The following is a 21528-nucleotide window of genomic DNA, read 5'->3' as shown; positions in this document are numbered from 1 at the left end:
AGCTTCTCTGTTACCAAAGCTGAAAGGTGCATTGATTTGTATCTTCTCCTCTCAACGCTGATTAATATAGATTTAGTAGAGAGCAGCATTTGGCTCTGACATTGGGATTCTGAGTTACACACAGGAAACGTCTGGCTCCAGAGGAAACCAGTAAGTGGAGAGGATTTCTGTTAGGGGTTGGTGCATAGGTGCGTCCACGCTGACCCAGGTGGTGGCAGCAAGTTAATGAGACGTGCAGCCCATCCGCTGATGGCACAGAGCATCCCCGGGACAAAGGCTGTGCAAACATGGGGGTTAGTCTTATGAGGACACGACTAAACGGGCCACATTTGGGTTATGTGGATTTCCTAAACAGCTGAAGAAACACTATCGGCTCGCCTTAAGTCATGTACCTTCCGTCCCTACAGAAAGTGTAGCATTTCCAGCAAGGTCACTTAAGGTGCGTTTATAGCATACAGGCACATACGAGGTGGTTTTATTTTGGTGCGTTCAAGCAGCAGCTGATGCAAGACTTGGCAGCACAGGTGTTGGTGTGGGTTTGTGCCAGGGACTCTGAACACGCGCTGGGGACTAACCTGGTCTGAAGGCTGCACAACTGCACCTTCTCTGCTCTTTTTGGTCAGGCTGGCTCCGCTGGCTCAGGCCTGTGCCGCTGTCACACATGATCTCAGCACATACCGACCCTATCTGAAATACCTTAAAAAATGTAGCTGGCATAAACGGCTCCATTATTTTAACCTTAATATTTATAATAATTAATACAGTGAACCATGTCAAAATTAAAACATGATACACGGGAATAAGCAAGTTGTTGACAATAGCTTGGTGTTACCAAAATCAGAGGCAACAAATAAACAGGGAGAAACAAAAATCTTTTTTTTTTCTCCGGTAAGAACACTGATTGAGGCCATGAAACTACTCTGTACATCTGTTTCTTTTTCCTCCAACAGTCTCCGCATTCAGCTCTCCAAAACAAGTTACTCCAAATGTAGATAGCACAAGAAGGTACTGATTTTTGATATAGCCTGTAAATATTTTTTAATATAGGTCTTATTAAAGGAAAAATGCCCGCTTTAGTTGTGGCATGTGTGCATGTACATTTTATCCACATATGCAGTTAGAAAGAAATAGATAATTTACATAGATGGATAGGTGAATTAAATTCTCACATTTTCCAGATAGATAGGTATAAAGGTCAATTACATAAATCCTAAAAAAGATTACTTCTGAAGGATTTTCAGAAAATCTTAAAAAGATTCCTCAAATAACATTTTATTTTATAGGACAACACAAAAAGAAATGTCTACTTGAAATCTTAATTCTAAAAAACTACTCCATTTATTATAAATGTAATGTAAATGCATGTAATTTTGTACTTTTTCCAGCACAGAGAAATCAAGCAAGTAATGGAAAATCAGTTTCAACTAGATCTAAGCAAATTATCATTTACTTTAAAAGCACATTTTTTGGGTGAACAGAAACATTGTTTCTTAAGTTGAATTCAGTAAATATCAGTCAAAAAAGGAGACAAATCTAAGTGTTTTCTTTTCCCAAATTTACTTAATCATGCATTCTATTTTAAGTAATGTGAAGGTGTTAAAAAAAAGAAGGTTAAAAACCTGGAAATGGAACAAAATATTTTTGTTGGCCCGGAACAGTCTCTCTTCCAAGGCAGCCAGGGAACTGAAACAGCTATCATCATTGCATAAGTGCCACAAAACAAAGACAGAGTGATTTCTAATTAATGAGAACATGCGACTGATTTGTACTTATTCCACCCGTACCCCTTCCCCATCTTACCAAGGCAGTTAACTCACTGTTTACCAAACTTTTTAGCCGTTAATCTCCTTCAAAGAACTCTTCTGTCTCCCCTCCCTTTTCTTCAGGGGCAAATCCTAGTGACTGCTTTCTTTCTCTGGCTAATAAATATTTAATTATCCCATGCAAAGTGGCAAGGCTTGAGCCAGAAGAACATGATATGTGATAGTAAAGGGCTCTCACTGTATAGGTTGCTGGTTTGAATTTTATACTCGGAGACAGGTGTTACCACTCAAACCTCATCAGGAGGAAAGGAGAATTAAACCTAAACCTTCCAAGTACCAGGAGCGACTTCTCCATATTGGGTGATACCCTTTATTTTGCTGACCATATGCGTGTGTGGCTAACTTAAAAGACATACTTGAAGATCAAGCCCTCACTGATAAAACATGCAGGGCAACAACTAAATTATGGAAGTTAATATGGTTTAGTTGTGATCTGTTGCCTAATAGAGGTCCCCTCACCCTTGTGAAAATGTAGTCAGCTTTAGGAACACTGAAAGTTGGTTGTATTTTTATGCATTTAGTAATGTTACTAATAGCTATTTAGGTATGTAAACACATGAGGAATGGAAAGTTTGAGAATTAGATGTTTACAGCAAATGGTTGCCTAAATGGCTTCCAATGTCCTTTTGTAAATTAGCCTCTCTCTCTGACCCTCACAAAACTTGCAACATGTGAGAAGGTCAACAGAGAGGTTCAGCAACACATCATGTTTACATGGATAATGTTTACGTTTCAGCTCTCTGTCATCTGATGGAACTGATTAGATAATATCGGTAACATTAACGTAGTCACAAATTGTTAGTAAAGCTGTTTTCACTGCTGAAGACTGCTTTTAAGTATGCTACTGTATACATAACCTTGGGTAGTTTTACACAAGGATATTTATCAGTGAGGCAACACCACATTAAGGCTGAGTTGTAAAGAGCAGAATATCAGACACAATCAATTGAGATCTTCAACAATGAAGCATAAGATCAGGAGAGGGAGTTCTTTCATTACATTTCAGAAGACAGTAAAGAGTTCCATTTATGAATTAAGTGGTTCTCCATTTAACAACATCTAAGTAATCATTCAATGACCTAAATATGGAGGCTTCTTTAAGGAAGAGAAGTTTTGTGGGCACAAGAACAGTAGAAGATTACAGTAAAGTAAAAAAAGCAAAAAGTAAAAACTGTAAGTAAAAAAGAAGTAAAACAAGAAACAAACAAACACTGAAACCCAAAATAGATGAAATTCCCTACTCATCTGTGGCTTGGCTTTCGATTCCCAGATGCTGTAATGAATCACAGAATCGCACAGGTTGGAAAAGACCTTTAAGGTCATCGAGTCCAACTGTAAACCTAACACTGCCAAGTCCACCACTACACCATGTCCCTAAGCACCTCATCCAAATGTCTTTTAAATACCTCCACAGATGGTGCCTCAACCACTTCCCTGGGCAGCCTGTTCCAATGCTTGACCACTCTTTCGGTGAAGTAAAATTTCCTAATATCCAATCTAAACCTCCCCTGGCGCAACTTGAGGCCATTTCCTCTTGTCCTATCACTTGTTACCTGGGAGAAGAGACCGACCCCCACCTCTCTACAACCTCCTTTCAGGTAGTTGTAGAGAGCGATAAGGTCTCCCCTCAGCCTCCTTTTCTCCAGGCTAAACAACCCCAGCTCCCTCAGCCGCTCCCCATCAGACTTGTGCTCCAGACCCTTCACCAGCTTCGTTGCCCTTCTCTGGACACGCTCCAGCACCTCAATGTCTCTCTTGTAGTGAGGGGCCCAAAACTGAACACAGTATTCGAGGTGCGGCCTCAATGAAGACTCATTGATCATAGCAATTTCACTGCAGGATCAAAACATACAACAAACATTTTTTGCTCAAATTGTGGCAGAAGAATCCTGGAAGAAAGCAAATATTGAAAGAGCTTTCACTCAAGAACAAAGGAAGGAAAATGCAAAAGAGTATGCCAGCATTTTTTTCTCCAGCTAGTATGATCCATCAACTCAAACATATTTTGAATCAGAGCATTTTTGTGTTTCCCATCACCTTTCTATAGAATACTCTTTGTTTGATTTCTGTAACAGTTTACTTTGTTGCCCAGTTTAGTCATATTATCTATCTCGATGCTGAAAACCATACTTGGGAATATCCTGTTGCATTTTCTGATATCCTGCTTGCAAGCCAGGAAAAACAGCCCTAATATCTTTGTAGTCAGAGAAAAGATACCAAAGATATGTAAGACCTGAAATGGAAGGGGATTGATGGGATAATGTGTAGGGGATGATGAGGCAACCATACTAACTTATAAACTGTTTGGAGTAAATAGTTCTATCCATCTGAAGTATAAAGGAATAGGCCTCCTTTTCTGCTAAGCTTCACTTTTGAGTGCTTACTGGGGTGTTTTCAGGTAATTTCCAAATAAATGGGGAAGAGCTGCTTAAATGGATGAGAAAAAAAGAGTAAGCTCTGCACACAGTCAAGAGGCAGAGGAAAACCACAGGACCACGACTACTCACGCAAACAGCACGGAGAGATGAAATGGAAACTGGAGAGACATAAGGACGGAGGGGATAATTTTCCAAACTTCAAATAGTTCATAATTATAATAAAGAAAAATGCTTATAAGTTTGATATGCATTGTTTGTAACTAAGAATGGACTGAGGAGGTAAAAAGGTTGGAAAGCAGTGCTGTTTTTGCATAAAAGAAAATAAATGAGAGGAGTACGAAAAGTAATGCTTATGAATATTTCAGAAAAACCTAATGTCAGCTACTCTCACTATACTATTTTCCTAGATAAAATATCTTGAATTTTTGCATTGAAATATATTGTCTATAGGTTGATCTACTAAGCCTAAAATAATTAAATAAACTGAAAAAATTAATAATTAGAAAACACATGATGTGCTTAGTAATAATTACAAACATACTGCTGGAGAACCCTATCCAAACATATTCTTTCTCCTAGCTAGGGCTGCAGACTGAAACTCTGGCAGGAAAGGAAAGGAAAGGAAAGGAAAGGAAAGGGAAAGGGAAAGGGAAAGGGAAGGGAAGGGAAGGGAAGGGAAGGGAAGGGAAGGGAAGGGAAGGGAAGGGAAGGGAAGGGAAGGGAAGGGAAGGGAAGGGAAGGGAAGGGAAGGAAAAGGAAGGGAAGGGAAGGGAAGGGAAGGGAAGGGAAGGGAAGGGAAGGGAAGGGAAGGGAAGGGAAGGGAAGGGAAGGGAAGGGAAGGGAAGGGAAGGGAAAAGGGAAAAGGGAAAGGAAAGGGAAAGGGAAGGCAAGGCAAGGCAAGGCAAGGCAAGGCAAGGCAAGAGGCAACTAATTTATGCAGGGAAGTGAGGTCTTCTTGCCAGTTTTTAGAGTCTGAAAGGTTTTAGGACAGAAAGTTAGAGCTACTTTTTCAATTATTTTTTTTCAAATCAATATTTCCTTTTTATGTATCAGTAAAAGCACATGAACACATTAAAATACTTGGAAAGACACACTACCTGTAGCAGTATTTAATAATTTATAAGGTACTGAGTGTTTAATAATGGAATACATGATATACTGGAGAATAATTTCCATCCTATGTCTGATCCGTGTTTGTATTTATCAGTGGTAGGCTATATGTACATGGAAGTCCATATTCCACAGTATTGCGTAGGACTGAATGCTTTCCTGGTTTACAGGAACTAAAAAAAAAGTGATTAGACACATTGAATTACCATTCAAATACTTCTCCCTTTGCCTACATTAAGAAAGAGCCATATACTTATACTGGGCATATTTTTGAAATGTCAGAAACTATCCAGAGAGATGTCTACTCATGTGTGACTCCTGTCCAACTATCCATTTTCAATTCCACTCTTTTTTTTTTTCAGAGAGCTGAGAACTATATGGTGAAATGATATTCCTTGTTCTGATGCCGTATCTTGGCTTGGAGGTCCTGCCATTTTGGAAAATCAGAGATCCGTGTGAAGAATCTGATTTCTCCTACTCCCCAACCATCACAACAAACATGCTGCTACATAAAAGAAAGATATAAGTATGATAATGCCTTTCCCTGATGGTGAGGAATCACAGAGGACATAGTGACTGAAAAAACAGGCAGCTGTAAAAACAGCAAGTGCCCTGACAACACTACGTGGCTTGGGTTTCACCATGTTAAAGACAATCCAGCTCATGCCAGGATGTGGAATTGACAGCTTCTTCCATGCCCGACAACTGACTCTCCCCTGCACCTCCCAAAAGGGTCCCATTTTTCTTCTTGTAACTGACTCTCTAACTCACATTACGGAGTGGGACTAACTGACCAGGATTTGTGCTTATTTTCTTCTGGTGGATTACCCTGGGAAGCTCTTATTTAGATAAAAGTGTGTGTTGAATGAAAAAGGGGGATGTCTCAATAGAGATGTCTGGATTTGAAATAAAGGCATAACAAATACAGCCAAAAAAACCACAAAACATCCATTTGGGGGAAGGGAATTCAAGGCAAGATTTTTAAAGATATTAGCTCCTGTGGAATTTGATGCATACTATCTTTAAAAGTCTTGCCTTCTTTATCCCCAAATTCTTCTGTCGTGGCTTGATTATTTTACAGGTGCCAGATACGCAGATTTGGATTCCGGTTGTACTATCTGTATTTGCTGTATTTTATCCTCCATACTGCCAAAGGCCAATCATTTGCAGCTGAGTATAAAGTAAAATTTGATTCTGCCTGAAACACAGCTGAGAGGAAGGGAGCAATGAGCTGTGCTCTTGTTTATACAAGTAAGATAAGAAAAACTACTTTCATTTGACAGCATGCTGTATACTGATACCATTACACTCAAGGAAGAATGCATTCCCTGCAAGTACTTTAAAGTCAGAATTTCAGACACACAACTTGGTAATACAAACATAAGCAACAGCAAAATGTTTTATTACTTGGTCAGGCACTCCTTCTCATGCTACCAATATTGCTCTCTCAGTTGGGCAACCATGAACTAGTTCACAAAGATCACCCAAAACTGTCTCCTGCGTGCAACAACTCAGGAGATTGTTTTGCATGCTGGTGCCTTGGATAAGAAACCGAATGGAGGATAATGAAGATGAGTGATAGAAGAAAAAAGAAAAAGAAAAACAGTGACAAAAAGCAGGCATATATAGGAACTGAGGAGAGGAATCATAAAAGACGTTACATGTGTGGCAGGATATAGTTTCCACAGCACTATATTGTACTGGGAGATGACAGTATGTTAAAGTGTATTAGCCTTAATTGTAATTAACAGAAAGCATTTAAGAAAATCACTTAGTGTCATTATATCCTTCCCTGCTTAGGGCTGGCAACTTGTCTCAGCCCCTTCTGTAATTTCTGAACTAATTTCTGAAGCCAAAGACCTCTCCCTGAGGAGGCAACTTGTGCCCACTGGATCTGCACTGAGAAGTCTCTATTTTCTTCTCCCTAAGCAGAATAAAAGCTCCCAGTTATATTTCCCTTCTTATCTCTGGTGTCATGAACCAAAGGCTTTCGGCATCCCTGCCAGCTTTAGACACAGATTTACACACTTCATGCCCTCAGTCCATACAGAGCTTGAAACATTACTTAATGAGGTACGACCGGCCTCAGGACTCACAGCCTCATTGACCGGCATCGACAGAGTAGAAGAAAAGCCATTTAACTCCATGATGAGCGCATGAGATGTGCCCAGCCAAGACCAACCTCGCACACATTATTACAAGTGACCAGAGTGGAAATGCAAGGGCTCACCAACTGCTCAAGATGTGGGCAAGAATTAGCAGCTTGCCTTGCTACAGCCTCTGTAAGGAAAGGAGGAGATGCTGCAGCCTCCCTCGCTGTTTTGGAAAGATGGGAGGGGAGTGGCAGCCCCAGGGGCAGGCGCGGTGCCCGTCCTGGCTGCCTGGTGATTACCCTGCGTGGGCAGCGGGGCTGGTGCCCAGGGCTGTGCTGGGCCTTGGTGCATGCTCCCATCTGGTTTCTTTTCTCTTGGGTTTCCCCTGAAAGGGATGGGTCTGACTGAGCTGGTGCCTGCGACGAGCAAATACTGAGCCCGTAAGTCTCCCCTCCACGACAGTGTCTGCCACCACCTACGTGAAGCCCCGTCAGCCGTGGGTTGTCACTCTCAGATAACGTGTTTACCTGGGGTGGCAGCCTGGTGTCTGCGGTGCCTCATCCCGGATTCTCCGCAACAGCGTGCAAATAGATTAATACGCTTACAGCCCTCTCACAAATTTTGGAGGTAATTGCTCCCCTCCTCCCTCTGATTTTAAGTGTAATCACTGTAACTAACTTGGTACTGTAACTTGGATAGTGTTAGCAATAAAAATTACTGTATGGAATCAGGACATAAACTTTAAAGTGTGAGCAGGCTGAATTTGCCAACTTTTGACACTTTAGGCCTCCGTAAATTGGCTCGCTAGTATTATGCATTTTGTAATTCTTGTAAAACACATTCAGGAAGGTTTTTAGGCTGTGCTTATTATGACACATTGTAATGCCACTTTGACATCACTATCACACCATATTATATATCACATATATAACTAATGATTATGCAAAAGAAGGTTATTCATGACTTTTAGTCAATTCTTGATTAGTAAGGTGACTGTGTTATGCATAATAATAGACCAAATGTTTATCCTGAGCAGTCCTTGTCCAATACTTGCACAACCCTAATCTAAATTCCAAGAAGGACCATCCATAACAGCAAATGGGAAATTAACACGAGAAGTTAAATGGATATTGAAAATTTTGGCTTATTTTGAAGCTTAGATCATATTTTAAAATGGAATTAAAAAGAAGAACACCATAGCAAAATATGACAAAAAATTACTTTAAAAAGCCAAAACTCCAACACTACCTGTAAAGTGAAGGAACATTTGTTAGGGGAACCCTTGCACAGCATTTGAAAGCACAAATACCAAGATTTATTCCTTCTGATGTTACTGAAAGGTATTACCTTTCAGTAAGGTATGTACGTAAGTTACATATCTTAAGTATTTCAGTAAGTAAATTACTGAAAGGTATTACCTTTCAGTAACCTTTCAGTATTACCTTTCAGTAAGGTACTTCAGTATTCGGTATTCAGTATTACCTTTCAGTAAGGTTTTTACCATAAGAATTACCATATGGTAAAGAATTACCATATAGAAAAGGTAAGAATTGACTGGAAGAACATCTGGAGGATGTTGCAGAAGCATTTGCAGGCATGTCTGTGAAAGAATATGCCTAGAAAGTATCTGAAGTTGTTAACTCCCAACCTTTTTGTGAAGTTTCTCAGGGCTGTATTAAACTCGCTATTATGACCAGGGGCAACATATTTTAATTAACTTTCCTTTTTGTTATGTCATATATTCAGTGTATTTGAAAGATGATGGATTGAGACTCTGGAGCAGGAGATCCTCTCTCCATCTTTCTGGGAAAAAAGTACAAACCTGCTCTCGTGTCAATGCCAAAGCCTTCCAAGCACCCAGAGCAGTCAATTCCTAGCAGTACTGTTCACTTTGATACAGAAACACCATAAATAAATGTTGCTTCAGGAAAGTAACTGAAATTGGAAGGAAAAAATAAATGGCTTGTTTCAGTCAGAGACCTCACCGTAGTAGAACAGAGAAGTGGAAAAAAGTTTCCATTTTAAAGTGTTAATTTGGAGTGAATAGAAAGAAGGCAGCAGGGGAAAAAATGCTATCCACAACTACTACATGGCAAACACTACCAAATCCAAATACTGAAAATTTCAGGGGAATAAGACCATAAATAAAGAATGCCATTACTGTCACCTTGACTGGCCACTTGCATAACACCAGCCAAAAAAAGCCTAACCCACAATTCCTGTGCAGATCCTACAACTCTGTCCCAGGGTTAAAATATATTCAAATGATGGAAAATCCATTTCATGTTCAGGTAAGCTGCTCTGAAGGTTAGTCACACTGTTAAAGCCCTTTCCCATACCTTTAGTGAGAATTTCCTTGTCACGAATTTCCTTAGCTTCCATGCTACGAGGGATTTCATAGTGGGTTTTTTTTCTAGATTAAAGAAGGATCAGCTATCAGAAATCTTTTCACTATTTAAGCTGTGCTCACCTCCTAACCTTTTTTTTTTTTCCAGGGGAGGAGGGGATAAACTGAATAGCTTAAGTCCTAAGCTGCTTAAGCGTTTCTAAGCCTCTTACAGTAGGGGATGTTTTCTAAAAACTGAACTCTTTTGCAGCTTTTTTCTGACTAACCTCCAAATTTTCACATACTTTCTGAAATACAGATGACAAAACCAGACACAGTGTTCCACTAACTGCTTCCCTTATACTTTTTACAGGGGAAACAGGACTACCTGGTCCCTGCAATCTTGCAGCAGACTAATTGCCTTGCTTCTCCAAGGACTTAATTTGACTCTCAGCTAATGGGATGACCCCTTATACTGGGTTCTCATCTTTAGTCACTTCTTGTAAGTCTCACTCATTTGGGCCTGGATAATTAGTATGAACTTTGGGCCAAGCGTAGATAAGTTATGCAAGAACCTCCCCCTGACACCTCCCCCCCACCGCCAAAAGACAACCAGTAAATTCAAGAGTATCCTGAAAGAAGAGTTTTGTCCTCTTTTCTGCTGAGTGCCAGAGAGCCCAAGGTTAGGATCCTGGGAAGCTAGCTAGCTGTCTACTTGGTAAAGCAACCATAGTTATACTACCATCAGGATCATGATGCTATCATAGAGTGTTTTAGATAAACACTTTAAAGAATTAGCCCTTTAGGAGTTTTTTGTTGGTGGATTGAGGATTTGCTGTATTGACACAGTGCGGTGTCACAGTGCGTGACACAGGATGCTAAAAAATACTACACATGGAATAGTACAATATATTTTTGAGCAAGCATTGAATAAACATCATTGTTCAATGAAGGCACAAACTCCACGGGATAATCCTTCTCCTGTAACAGTTAGGGAACCAAAGCATGTACAAAAATGAAGAGATGCTAAAGAGGAAAGAATGAGAGAAGCAGTTGTTGGCAAAAAACCAAAAAAAATACTAAAACTCATCTATCAAAATATTTTTAGATTGTTTCTTTACAAGGGCGAATGATTATGTGCGACAATGAGTTTAGAGCAGTCCATTAGCCAACACTGAACACAAGGCTATTGAGACACACTATTCCCTACTTACTTACACATTCAGAGGTTGCCAGGCAGGCCACTGTGCTTTTGCCTTGATGACTGTTAAAACCTCATCGCTCTGTGAAGAGACACAAAACAAGAAAGTGATTGGGACAATTTTACAGTGAGAGTAATATGATTTACAGCAAGAAGTAAGAGGTACTAGATCAAACTGTGCCTCCAAATTCTGACTAGAGGAAATATGCTTTATCCTTTTTGTTATCTGAGCACCTCGTGTCCTCAGCTGCACAGGGTTCACCAAGGAGCCTATATGAATGCAGGAGGCAAGAGCAGCAAGCCAAGGCAGTCAGACCTTGGGCACAGTCTTTCCCTTCTGCAGGAACTGAAGTGAGCTTAAAACACCAGCAGCAGTTCACAGACCATGTTACTTTTGCATCATGAGCTGAAGGGAACGTTTCCAGAGTGGTGCACTGTGATGACAGGTATAAATAAGGAGAAAACTTTTGCACTGGGGACATACCCCAAACCAATATGACCAAACTGAGTTTGTTCTGGTAGCACTATCACAGAAAGATAACTATGCTGTATCCTGGGCTGTTAGTCCACATGTAGTAGCTTATTAGCAAAAAGTAGATCTTGGGCTGTTGATTTTGTGACTCTCTTGACAATCCTTGTGGCCAGGGGAACTTACCAGGCTAAAGCAAGCAAAGACAGAAGAATTGTTCTTAATGCCTTACAGATCCATGGGCCAACAGGCAGGCAAAAACTAGAGACTGCTGCTCTAGGCAATCTAACACACCTTGTGAGCATGTATGATATATTATTTATTATCCTCATATATGTAAGGATGTAAAGAGTCCATGGTGGATGCACTACAATCTCCTCCAAGTAAAGCCATTGATAACACTTTCTCTTTGCTCTCCATTTACTCACATAAAAATTACAGGGTGAAATATAGCACCCACCTGTGGAAGCCCACAGTGTGGCAAAGCATTGTACAAAGCTTATTTCCTAAAGTCTGTAGGAATTCCTGCATCAGCAGTTCTAAACTTTATGTTGGTACAATAAACCCAGGACAAAGGCAGGAGACCGTTAACAAGGCTCTGATGCCCAGAAGACATCTATCACACTTTTTTAGAAGCATTTTCCCCATCTCCCCTAGGAATCCACCCCAGTAAATTGCCTAGAGGAACACAAAGTTCACAACTCACTCACTTGATTTCCACTGTCTTTTAAAAATACTTCCCAATTAGACTAAGAAACCCACCTCATACATTACCAGTAATTGACACTTCCAACAGAGCTGACCTTTCAGTTTAGTGATAATAGTGCAATTTCCTGCTTGATAGCAATAGTTCTGATATACCCCAGACTAGCTCTAGTCTGTATACACCCCTGTTTAAAGAAAATAATATTCACTGGTTGTTTCTACCACTCTCAATATTTTCTGACTCCCTCTTTTTATCAAAGCAAGGTAATTACAGCACGGATGGGCCCTCTCTGTAACACACAAGGTTTCCAGTCTTGGGAATACATATGTGACATGACCTCTCCCTCAGCCTCAGTGGATGGGTAAGCCATTTCTTGAAAATCCTTTTTAAAAATTCAGATGCTTGGCCAAAGCCTATACTACATTAAATGTCCTGAGCTAATATAGCTGAAAGTCTGATTCTATAAATGCAAGTAAGTATAAAAAGATTTAATCAAACTCCCATACTACTAATACAGTTTGAATAAAGAGAATTTTAGGATGAAAGGGAGCAATCAAACAGCACGTAGCAGAGCTATGCCAGCAGGCAGATTCACTGGGGCAGGCCCTGAGTGAGGAGCAGCAGGCTGAGCTGCCAGTACAACCCTCTCCCAGCCTCCCCGCTGGGCTGGGCAGCACCAAGCAGAGATCTGCTCCATGCAGGAGAGATGCATCACATCCAGGTTCATCTATGGCAACCTTCTTCTTACCTCCATGCCTTCAAAAGTGGAAGAGACCGCTTTCCCCTCAAAGTGATTTAAAAGGAAACTGATTAAATGAATGGAGTTAAAAATCTGAAGTTAAAAGACATTACTTGTCTTTATCTGTCAATGGAATTTGCCTTAATTTTTTATTTTCCTTGTTTCAACATCCTAAGACTTTCCAGACAGGCATATCTTCATTTACTTGCCTTGAGAACACATTTGCATTCAAAATTATTAACTGCGTGTTGTACATCCCAAAGAAAGTCTGTTATGAGCATAGAGAGTTATGTTTATTAAAATAATACACTGCTTATCTAACAGAAGCCAATAATTATGTCAGTAAAATCCAAATCACTTGTGTCTGAAAGCATTTTAACATGTGCTATTCAAATTAAAAATGCATACCAAGAGTGGATGAACCATGATTAATAGTTTAGTAGTAGGTGCAGAGGGAAGGAAATAAGGACAGAGCATGGTGCATTCAGACATCCCTGAATTTTTAAGGGATGTGAAAATTCAGATGCAAGACCTGAATTCATGGCCACTTCCTGAAGAGTGACCAAAATCAAAAGATGCAGAATCCAGCGTTCTGATGGGCCTGGAATGAAAGCACACATTTTTGATACCTAGAACTCCTGGACGCAGGATTAAGCTGCAACTTGAATTAAATCATTGTTATTCCAGACTGATATTCTAATTATGCAGTCGTCTCTATCATGCAGATTTATAATTTTTTTAATTAAAAAATCTAACACCTACACTGTTATTAATGCCAGGGTATATTTACTTCTACATGCACTGATAGACACACAGATACCTGAGTAGATATTTTGTACACTAAAGAGTTTTCCTTGGACAAGTGTTTATGTCAAGAAGATGAAATCCTGGAAAATGATACAGTAAATTCTGCTTGCCGCCTCCTTGGGTCTGTGAGGCTGTTGCCATGTGAGGTCTGGCTGCTGGGCTTTGTGCCAGCCTGGGAAACCCCGCTCCACTCACCACTCATGGTGCCACCAGCTGCATCTCTCCAGCCTCCTGCAGGGAGCAGGCTTGGGGAGTTCCTCCAGAAAAGCAGTGACCTTGCTCTGTCTCCAGCCTCTCCAGCTGACCTCCGCGTTTTTAAGGGAACGTGATAAACTTAAACAGCCCAGGCAAACAGATGCTATCAACCACATAAGTTCACAGTCTTGTGAACAATCTATAGATAGAGAGCAATCTATAGAAAAGACACAGTGGTTGGATTTGCTGGCCAATCTCTTTAGCTATAATTTATTGGCAGATGCTAGAAACTGAGAGGATAGGAAATGCCAGAAGAGAAACTCACAGATTAATAATATACAACTAGTTGATATAACCCAACTGCCTTGAATAACCCAATTGCACAGACTTTACAGTAGAGGCATGAAACACCACATAATATTTATGAATTTTAGTTAACATTTTCTTAGGGCTTGCTGTATTACATTTGTACCCATTTTTCTCTCCTCTTCATATTCCCAAAGTTTTGCTTTGATTTTTGTAGTAAACAAACTCAAATTCATGTCAAAATATGGCAAAAAGAACTAGGATGTTTCACTGTTGTATGTTGCAAGTTGTCTTGTCATCATTTATGTATTTGGCTGGAAAGCAATGATTCCCAAGTAATGAAACTGTTAGATTTTGAAAAAGAAAAGGGAAGGGCACCAATGCTCTTGCTTGGAGCTGCTGAAAATCCTTTAGGTAAAATCTCATACACACCTCTTCCAACAACAAAAGGAAAAAAAAAAAAAGGAGAAGAAAACCGTCAAGCCTATGTTATGCCTCTGTGCATGTGGAAGTTGCCAAGGAGCAAATTTGGGACTACCTGTCAGTTGCTACAGAGATATACAGGAGGAAAGTTGCTACCCTCTTTCCTTCTCACACTTAAGGGGGTTGCCTCCTTGAGTACAAATCACAGAATTGATATTTGGGGATTTGCAACTGAGTTTTTGCTCAGCTTCTTTTGGGCATATCAATATCACACAATGATTGAGTATAGGTATGAAACTGTCCCGTGAGGGGAGCGAGGGTGCACCATGCCGCACCGCCGGTCAGCCCCGGCACACCACAGTCACGAGCAGGCAGCTCCTCATGGGAGCAACGTGCCCTGCTCCTCAGCAACTTGCTTGCACCAGTGTCTCTATGCCTCCATTTGCTATGAAAACATGCTACCATTGATGCATCATCTCTGCTACTCCTGTTAAGTAGGAAGTCACGATTTAATAATTAAATTAGTATAAGCTCTTAGGAGTCTTCATGGTAAATCCCTTTGAGAAGTGTAGTTAGGCATAATCACTTACAAAGCTTGGTATAAAATATTTGTAGAGCCTACTGAAGCTTCTTCTTCAATTTCAGTTATTAATTCAATTATATGATTTCAGTTTCCAGTTGAAATAGAATGAACCCTTCCCTACCTGCTTAGAGCTTGCTCAAAAAGCCCAGTGGAGCCAAAGTAGTTTCTAGACTGATTTCAATATTTTTTTTATTGTAGCCTAAATTAAAACATGCAAAAATAGCAAACAATTATCCTTCTCCCCAGATCCCCTTTCTACATTTGTGCTTCAAGCTGGGGGTGGGTGGTTGACTCAATAGCTGTTCCCTGTGAAAGTACTGTCCTCCAAAAAGTCCTAATAGTATGATTTTTAAAAGTTGATAATGTCATTCTAATACCGACAGCCTTACTGATATTCTGAAGTTGGTAAAAATTAATCATTTACTTTACATCCATTTGTTCCTGCAATGTACAACTGAAGGCGCACGCAGAATAAAGTCATTAAATGGCAACAAATGGAATCCTGTGGTACGAAACCACTGCTAAATTAGCTTGTTCAGCTGTGCACTTTACAAAAGATTAAAAACATTTCCTCAGCTTCAAGAACAGAAAGTGGGACATAGCTCAAAAAAGCAGCATTGAAGATAGAATTTGATTTGAAGTCTTTCTGAGCCGAGGGGATTTAAACCAACTTGTTTAAAGGGTAACATCCGTTAAAAAGTAATGAAAGCTTTCAGCAAAAGTTTTAAGTATCATCTGAATACCTTTGGAATAAAATAGAGATTACTAGGATCTGGAAAGCCATGTAAACTATTTCATGTGCTCCTGCTGCTTTTTGGTAACCGATGTGATTAGTATCTTTTCTGTACTGGAAGTTATTTTTATGAGCAATTTTTATTACTATTTTTATTTTATGTGTGCCAAATTATATTAGAAAATGTTACTGTGCAGATCACTTAGCACTTCATAATAATGATTTGATTCGGTTCAGCTAAACAAATGACAGTGTATTATCTGACATCAAAATCAGAGTCAGATTCAATGAACTGTGGGAATGAAAAACACCTGTTTTGAGCCAGAGCTTAATTTCACTCATTTCACACCGCCACTGCTTGGCATTCATTCGATTGTTTTAGAACAGAGAACATTTAATTCCTTCCACAACACTCATCCTCATAATACCTGAATGCCTTTCTATCCAGTGGACTTATTTTCACAAGATTCTTAGAAAAAGCAACATTATCCTCAATTCACAGATGATTAATCAAATGTCTTCTGGAAATAAACCTACATATCTGAGTTTTAAGATAGCATCTCCACTGCAGGATCATCCTTTCCCTCAAAAAATAATTGGTAATTGAAGAAGGAAGAGATAAGGTGAGAATGAAAAGGTATAATGCACTGTAAGTCTTCTGTGGGGAATCAAATGCTATGAAAATGAGAATGATATAGTGCTTTGGAGGGATAGATGTGTGCTCTTAAAAGCCGATTGGTCTTCTGTGATGAGTATAAATAAACCTTATGCCACCTCCACCCTATGCAGACACACAAAAACCACTTCAGGATGTGAAAAGCATGTGTTCAGTATCCCTGACTTCTTCACGTCATGAAAATAGTTTCAGGCTAACAGAAGTCTTCAAAACCTCAAATTTTGGCTCCTTGTTGCTACATACAATGTATAGTTAGATGTCGTGTACAGAGTAGTGGTAGGAGGAACCATTTAAGAGACGATACAAACATCTACTTGCACACTCTGAGCAGCCACGTACTCTACAAGGAAGCCTGAAGACTCAGCACCGAAGACAAGAAGATGCTACAGTGATTCCTCTTGTGGGCTTAGGTACCTCACTCATTACTAAAAGGACGTGTTTACTTGGGACTGACAGCATGGAGCTCCCTTCTGAAAGCAGACACCTTTCTTCTAAACTAGGAATGGTGACAGTGTTTGCTGTAATACTCTACTAGTGTTTACACCTTTATATAGGTACAATTTTCTACCAAGGGCTTTATGTTTACTACTGTCTTGCAACTGTCCCCGCTGCTGAGTGAAAGACTATCGAGATCACATTGCTATCTAGTCTACTGATGAAACTACCACAGCCTGAAAAAAGGCTTCAATTCTGGGGCCAGAGTGCAAGACTCACAGTTAGGCTGCTTGCTGGAGAAGGAGGAGTTCTGAGCTCTGGACTATGATTTTTTTATCTAATAAACACTTAATGCTAGAAAGATGTTATCAGGCAAGAGGGAAGTGACTGTAATTTTAAGTACAGGTACTTAAATTCTACTTAAGTTATGAGTGAGGTGTACCTTCTTTCATGTCACAGGATTGTTATGATTTGATAGCATAGCTTTCCGTAGAAGTTGAATTGCATAATACTAATTTGTGAAAAATTCAACTGCAGCAATAGATGTGCCAGAAGGTACATTACAAGACCAGAGGAAAAGAAAAAGTTCTATTTTACCCCAATACAAAGGCACACTTTCTTTCCAGGTTGAGAGAAAAATAAAGACCAGTCTTGTCTTTAAAGTATTGACTAACACAAAACACCTGGTTAATTAATGCTCAACACATTATGGACTTCCATGGATATTAGTTGAAATATGGCTTGTTTTCTCCTGGTTGATAAAATCTGTAGACACCTTGCCTACCTCAGTTTTACAGATGTATTTGAATAAAAAGGAGACACTGATGTAGGCACATTACTGAAATTTGTAAAAACTTTAAAAGAAAAAGGAAGTAGTTGTCTGCTCTGTGGTAATAAAATATTTCTGGGATAAAAGCAGCTACATACAGCTTTATTTGCTCTGGAGTTCATCTTCATGTAAATATACACATTTGCTTTATAGTGACTGTGAATGTGATCTCCTGTAACGCACTCTGAATGGGCATGTTTTATTAACTCCATAAGCAATCAGCCTGCTTTGAGTCTGCCCAGGCTTCTGAGGATTTCTTGTTTACGTGGAGCACGTCAGAAGTTTCGCATAGCTATTAGCATGGTCGTTACAAAATCTTACTTGCAAGGCTACTGTTGTGCGCTGGTAATACATCATGCAACACATCTATTTTCCTGTGGGTGCAGCCAAAGAGGTTGCTGAAGTTGCCCTAAGCCTCAGTGCTGAGTTGCAGTTCTTTTTAACATGCAGAGACTTTCTGATGAAAGAACGTGCAGAAGCTGTTTTTTTCCAGTTCATAAAAAAGAACATTTTTGAGAAGGTTAAGCTTTTAGTCACAAATTACTTCATTTGGAAGGAGAAAAAGGCCCATAATTAAAGACGAAGACTTATTTCTACCATTTGATGACAACTAAATTCTGTTTAATTCTATGACTGACTTAGATTCAGGCAGATTATACTTAAAGCCAATAGCACAGATTTGGGGTTACTTTAAGCAACAGCAAATATACATTTCAGTCAGTGAAATTATACCAGGATTGTGTTTGCCCATTTTATTTTGACTTCTCTATGTTTATGATAGCGATTTTGTGGCAGCTGAGAAAACCAAACATACTAAAAGATATGTAAATATGCCTGAATGGAATTCATTATTTGATCATAGTACATACAAATTCAATATTTCCCTATACAAATAGCCATTTCTTTAATTAAAAAGTCTTATTTCTTTTCTTCAAAAAGTAGGTAATGACATTTCAGAGAATGTAAAATCTGTCTGTGTTTTTCAGTTCACCAAATATGAAAGTCTGGGGGAATTTCCAGGCTTTTAATAAAATCCACTCAATTACAAAAGCACAATTTTAGGGCTGAGATAGATAAAGAAATACTGTTGGGGTGAAACTGAGAACAAATGGAAGGAAAGATGAGCATTTAAATCCGATCCTGAATTGTTACTGTCTGAACAGGTCTCGTTTCAGGAAAGCAAGTAACCCAGTGCTTCAGACAGTTCCAGCTTAACCACTGTGCTGTACAGAAAAGCTTTCCTGAATTGGATACTTAGCAAGTTTGTAGTCACTTTTACAAAGAAACACCTCTCTGTTAGATAATCAGGCTGGGAATTTTCCCCAAATGTGGATATTGTCCATATTTTCCAGAAAAAATGGAAATATGTGTTACAGCTACAATTTCAGCATGGTGACTGCACAATGCAGATGCTAGCTGACAATGCACATTTTAAAAAAGCTTTTAAAAGGGAATTATAGGAATTATAATTCCTGATTTTGTTAAAAATTACTAGGACGGGATGCAAAAAGAAGTACGTTCAGAATATGAAGAGTTGTTACTCTTAGTATATATCCCAAAAGCACTGATTCACTTTGCATTAACAACCTTCTGCATTACCTGTCCCACAGGGTTTTCTTTCAATGAAGTGGTTGTTTCAGGAGGGGAATGTAGGCTGAAATTAATAACAGAACTGTTGCTAATGGCAACAGTGAAAATCTTGTGCTCTATTTTATTTCCATTAAGGTGCAGTTACATAATCTAGGGTGTCCCAATAAAGCAATAATTCGTTTTTGCATAGCATAAAGCTTAGCAGTGTGTGTTAATGAGCCCTAGGTATGCTCTGAGTATTTGAGCTCTCATTTTCTGTGGCTGAGCAGATTCTGTAGGAAAAGGATCTCCCTTGTGAATCCACTTCTTGATCGCGTGTTGATTTTCTACTGCACATTTTTCTTCATTCTACATAGAATGCTTTGCTGTCTTTATGACTACAGAAACATTTTGGTATCCTAAATTACCATGCCAAAAACAAGGGAAGATCTTTTTACTACACTTAGGAATGGCTGCTTTTTAGAGTAGGGGATTAAACTAGATTTTGAAGCTGACCACAAGTGGTGTAACTCCCACCCTCTGCTTAATAGGTTTATCCAATGCATACCCTTTTGTCCTCCTTCTGTCTTAACTCTCCCAATTTCATCAATCCTTTAGACTAAACTAGCCTTTAAACCTATATCTAAGTACTATAAAGGTACTGTTATTTTAAACTCACAAATTATCTGGAAACAGTGAGCACACCAGAAAAGAAAAAGGGGGAAAAAAAAAACCCAAACAAAACCCAGTCCAACACACCAAGGCATTCTGTGCATAATAAAGCAGATGTATGCAAGTGAATGGCAACCTGCAAGCAGCAAGACAAAAACTGCATTCACTGGAGATAATGATAAAAGTGTTTTAAAGCACTAGGTTCACTCATCAGATTCATATTCGGGTAGCTACAGCGGTTTTTGCTCAGATTCCTTCAAATAGTTTCAAAACAGTCAGGGATGAAGGCATTGAGACAGGTTCTTGGGCATGCTACAAATAAGTGAGTTTCAACAGCTTAAATATCAGCAAGAAACCTCAGGAGAAGTCTAGGTCTGCTCTGAGAAACAGCCCAGAGAGCGGGGACAGAGAAGAATTCTGTCTTCTGGTAAATGCTGGCAGTAAGACTCCAGGTATCACGATTATTCATCCTGTTGCTTCTCTCAGACATTAGCCAAATATAGTAGCTTGAATGGAGGAGAAATAATTATTCAGATAATAGAAAGTGATTTTAAATAAAACCAGCAAATTAGCCCAGGAGGTAAGCTTTCCTGACCCTTGATAGCATTTTGAAAAATCAATGTCAGGGTTGGTTTTTTTTTTCATTCAGAATGACAATATAAATATTCTAAATGTGCTTTAACTGCTGTACAGAGGCAATCACAACAGCTTAATTTCCCTTCAGTAAAGATGTTGTGTCTAAGCCACCCTTTACCATTCCTTGGAAAAAAAAACCCCCAAAACACCAAAAAACCCAACCAAAAATGTAGCCTTTAAACAAATTAAGGAACTGGGGATCCTATAATGAATTATATTTTCTGTAATCTGGAAAGGAGTATTCTTTTAGAGAAATCATTTTCACATCTCTTCCTCCCCCCATACACTTTCAGCCACTGCCGTGACAAACAGGCTGCTGCCCTTGTGGACCATTTCTCTGGCGCTGTGTAGTCTCATGGTTTATGCTTTGACATTAACCTGTCTCAGAATTTAATGACCAAAACATACTTGTCTCAGATTTTGGATAAAGTTGTCTCAGTCTCTGACAGGACTTACGAGAGCAGGGTTCTAAGAGGAACGTCAGAGATTTCTCCAAGGAGTGGAGATGTTGCCATTCTTCCCATCAGGGGCTGCCTCTACCACCTCCTTTCCTTGCAGCTCCCTTCCCTTTGAAAAACAGCTCAGTCTACGCTGTGTGACTCAAAGGACTATCTACGTAGTCCTCCATGGATAGTGGCTCCAGTCTGATATCCCTGGTTCTGCTTGTGTACTTTAATTTTGCCTCAGCTTTGCTTCTGCACTCCAGTAAATTAGGAGAGACAGAGAAGGAAACTGACTGCACTACCCATCATGAGGGCAGGATTAGCTTTTAGGGGAGTGGGTAGCTTTTGTTTTTCTCAGACAAGGAACTCTCCTGTC

General features: G+C 39.5%; 1 protein-coding gene across 2 annotated transcripts in view; it reads right to left on the bottom strand.

Annotated features, from left to right (window-relative positions):
- SPON1 (spondin 1) overlaps positions 1-21528 on the bottom strand; it is a 208896-nt gene that overhangs the window by 26077 nt on the left and 161291 nt on the right. For both annotated transcript variants that reach the window (XM_072864296.1, XM_072864297.1), the window contains exon 7: positions 10949-11013. In XM_072864296.1, the coding sequence (XP_072720397.1) occupies positions 10949-11013 (65 nt within the window). The remainder of the gene's footprint in view (positions 1-10948; positions 11014-21528) is intronic.

Source organism: Ciconia boyciana, chromosome 6 (genome assembly GCF_034638445.1).
Source record: "Ciconia boyciana chromosome 6, ASM3463844v1, whole genome shotgun sequence".
NCBI lineage: Eukaryota > Metazoa > Chordata > Aves > Ciconiiformes > Ciconiidae > Ciconia > Ciconia boyciana.
The sequence above is the reverse complement of the archived record's forward strand: the minus strand, read 5'-3'. Positions and strand labels throughout refer to the sequence as shown.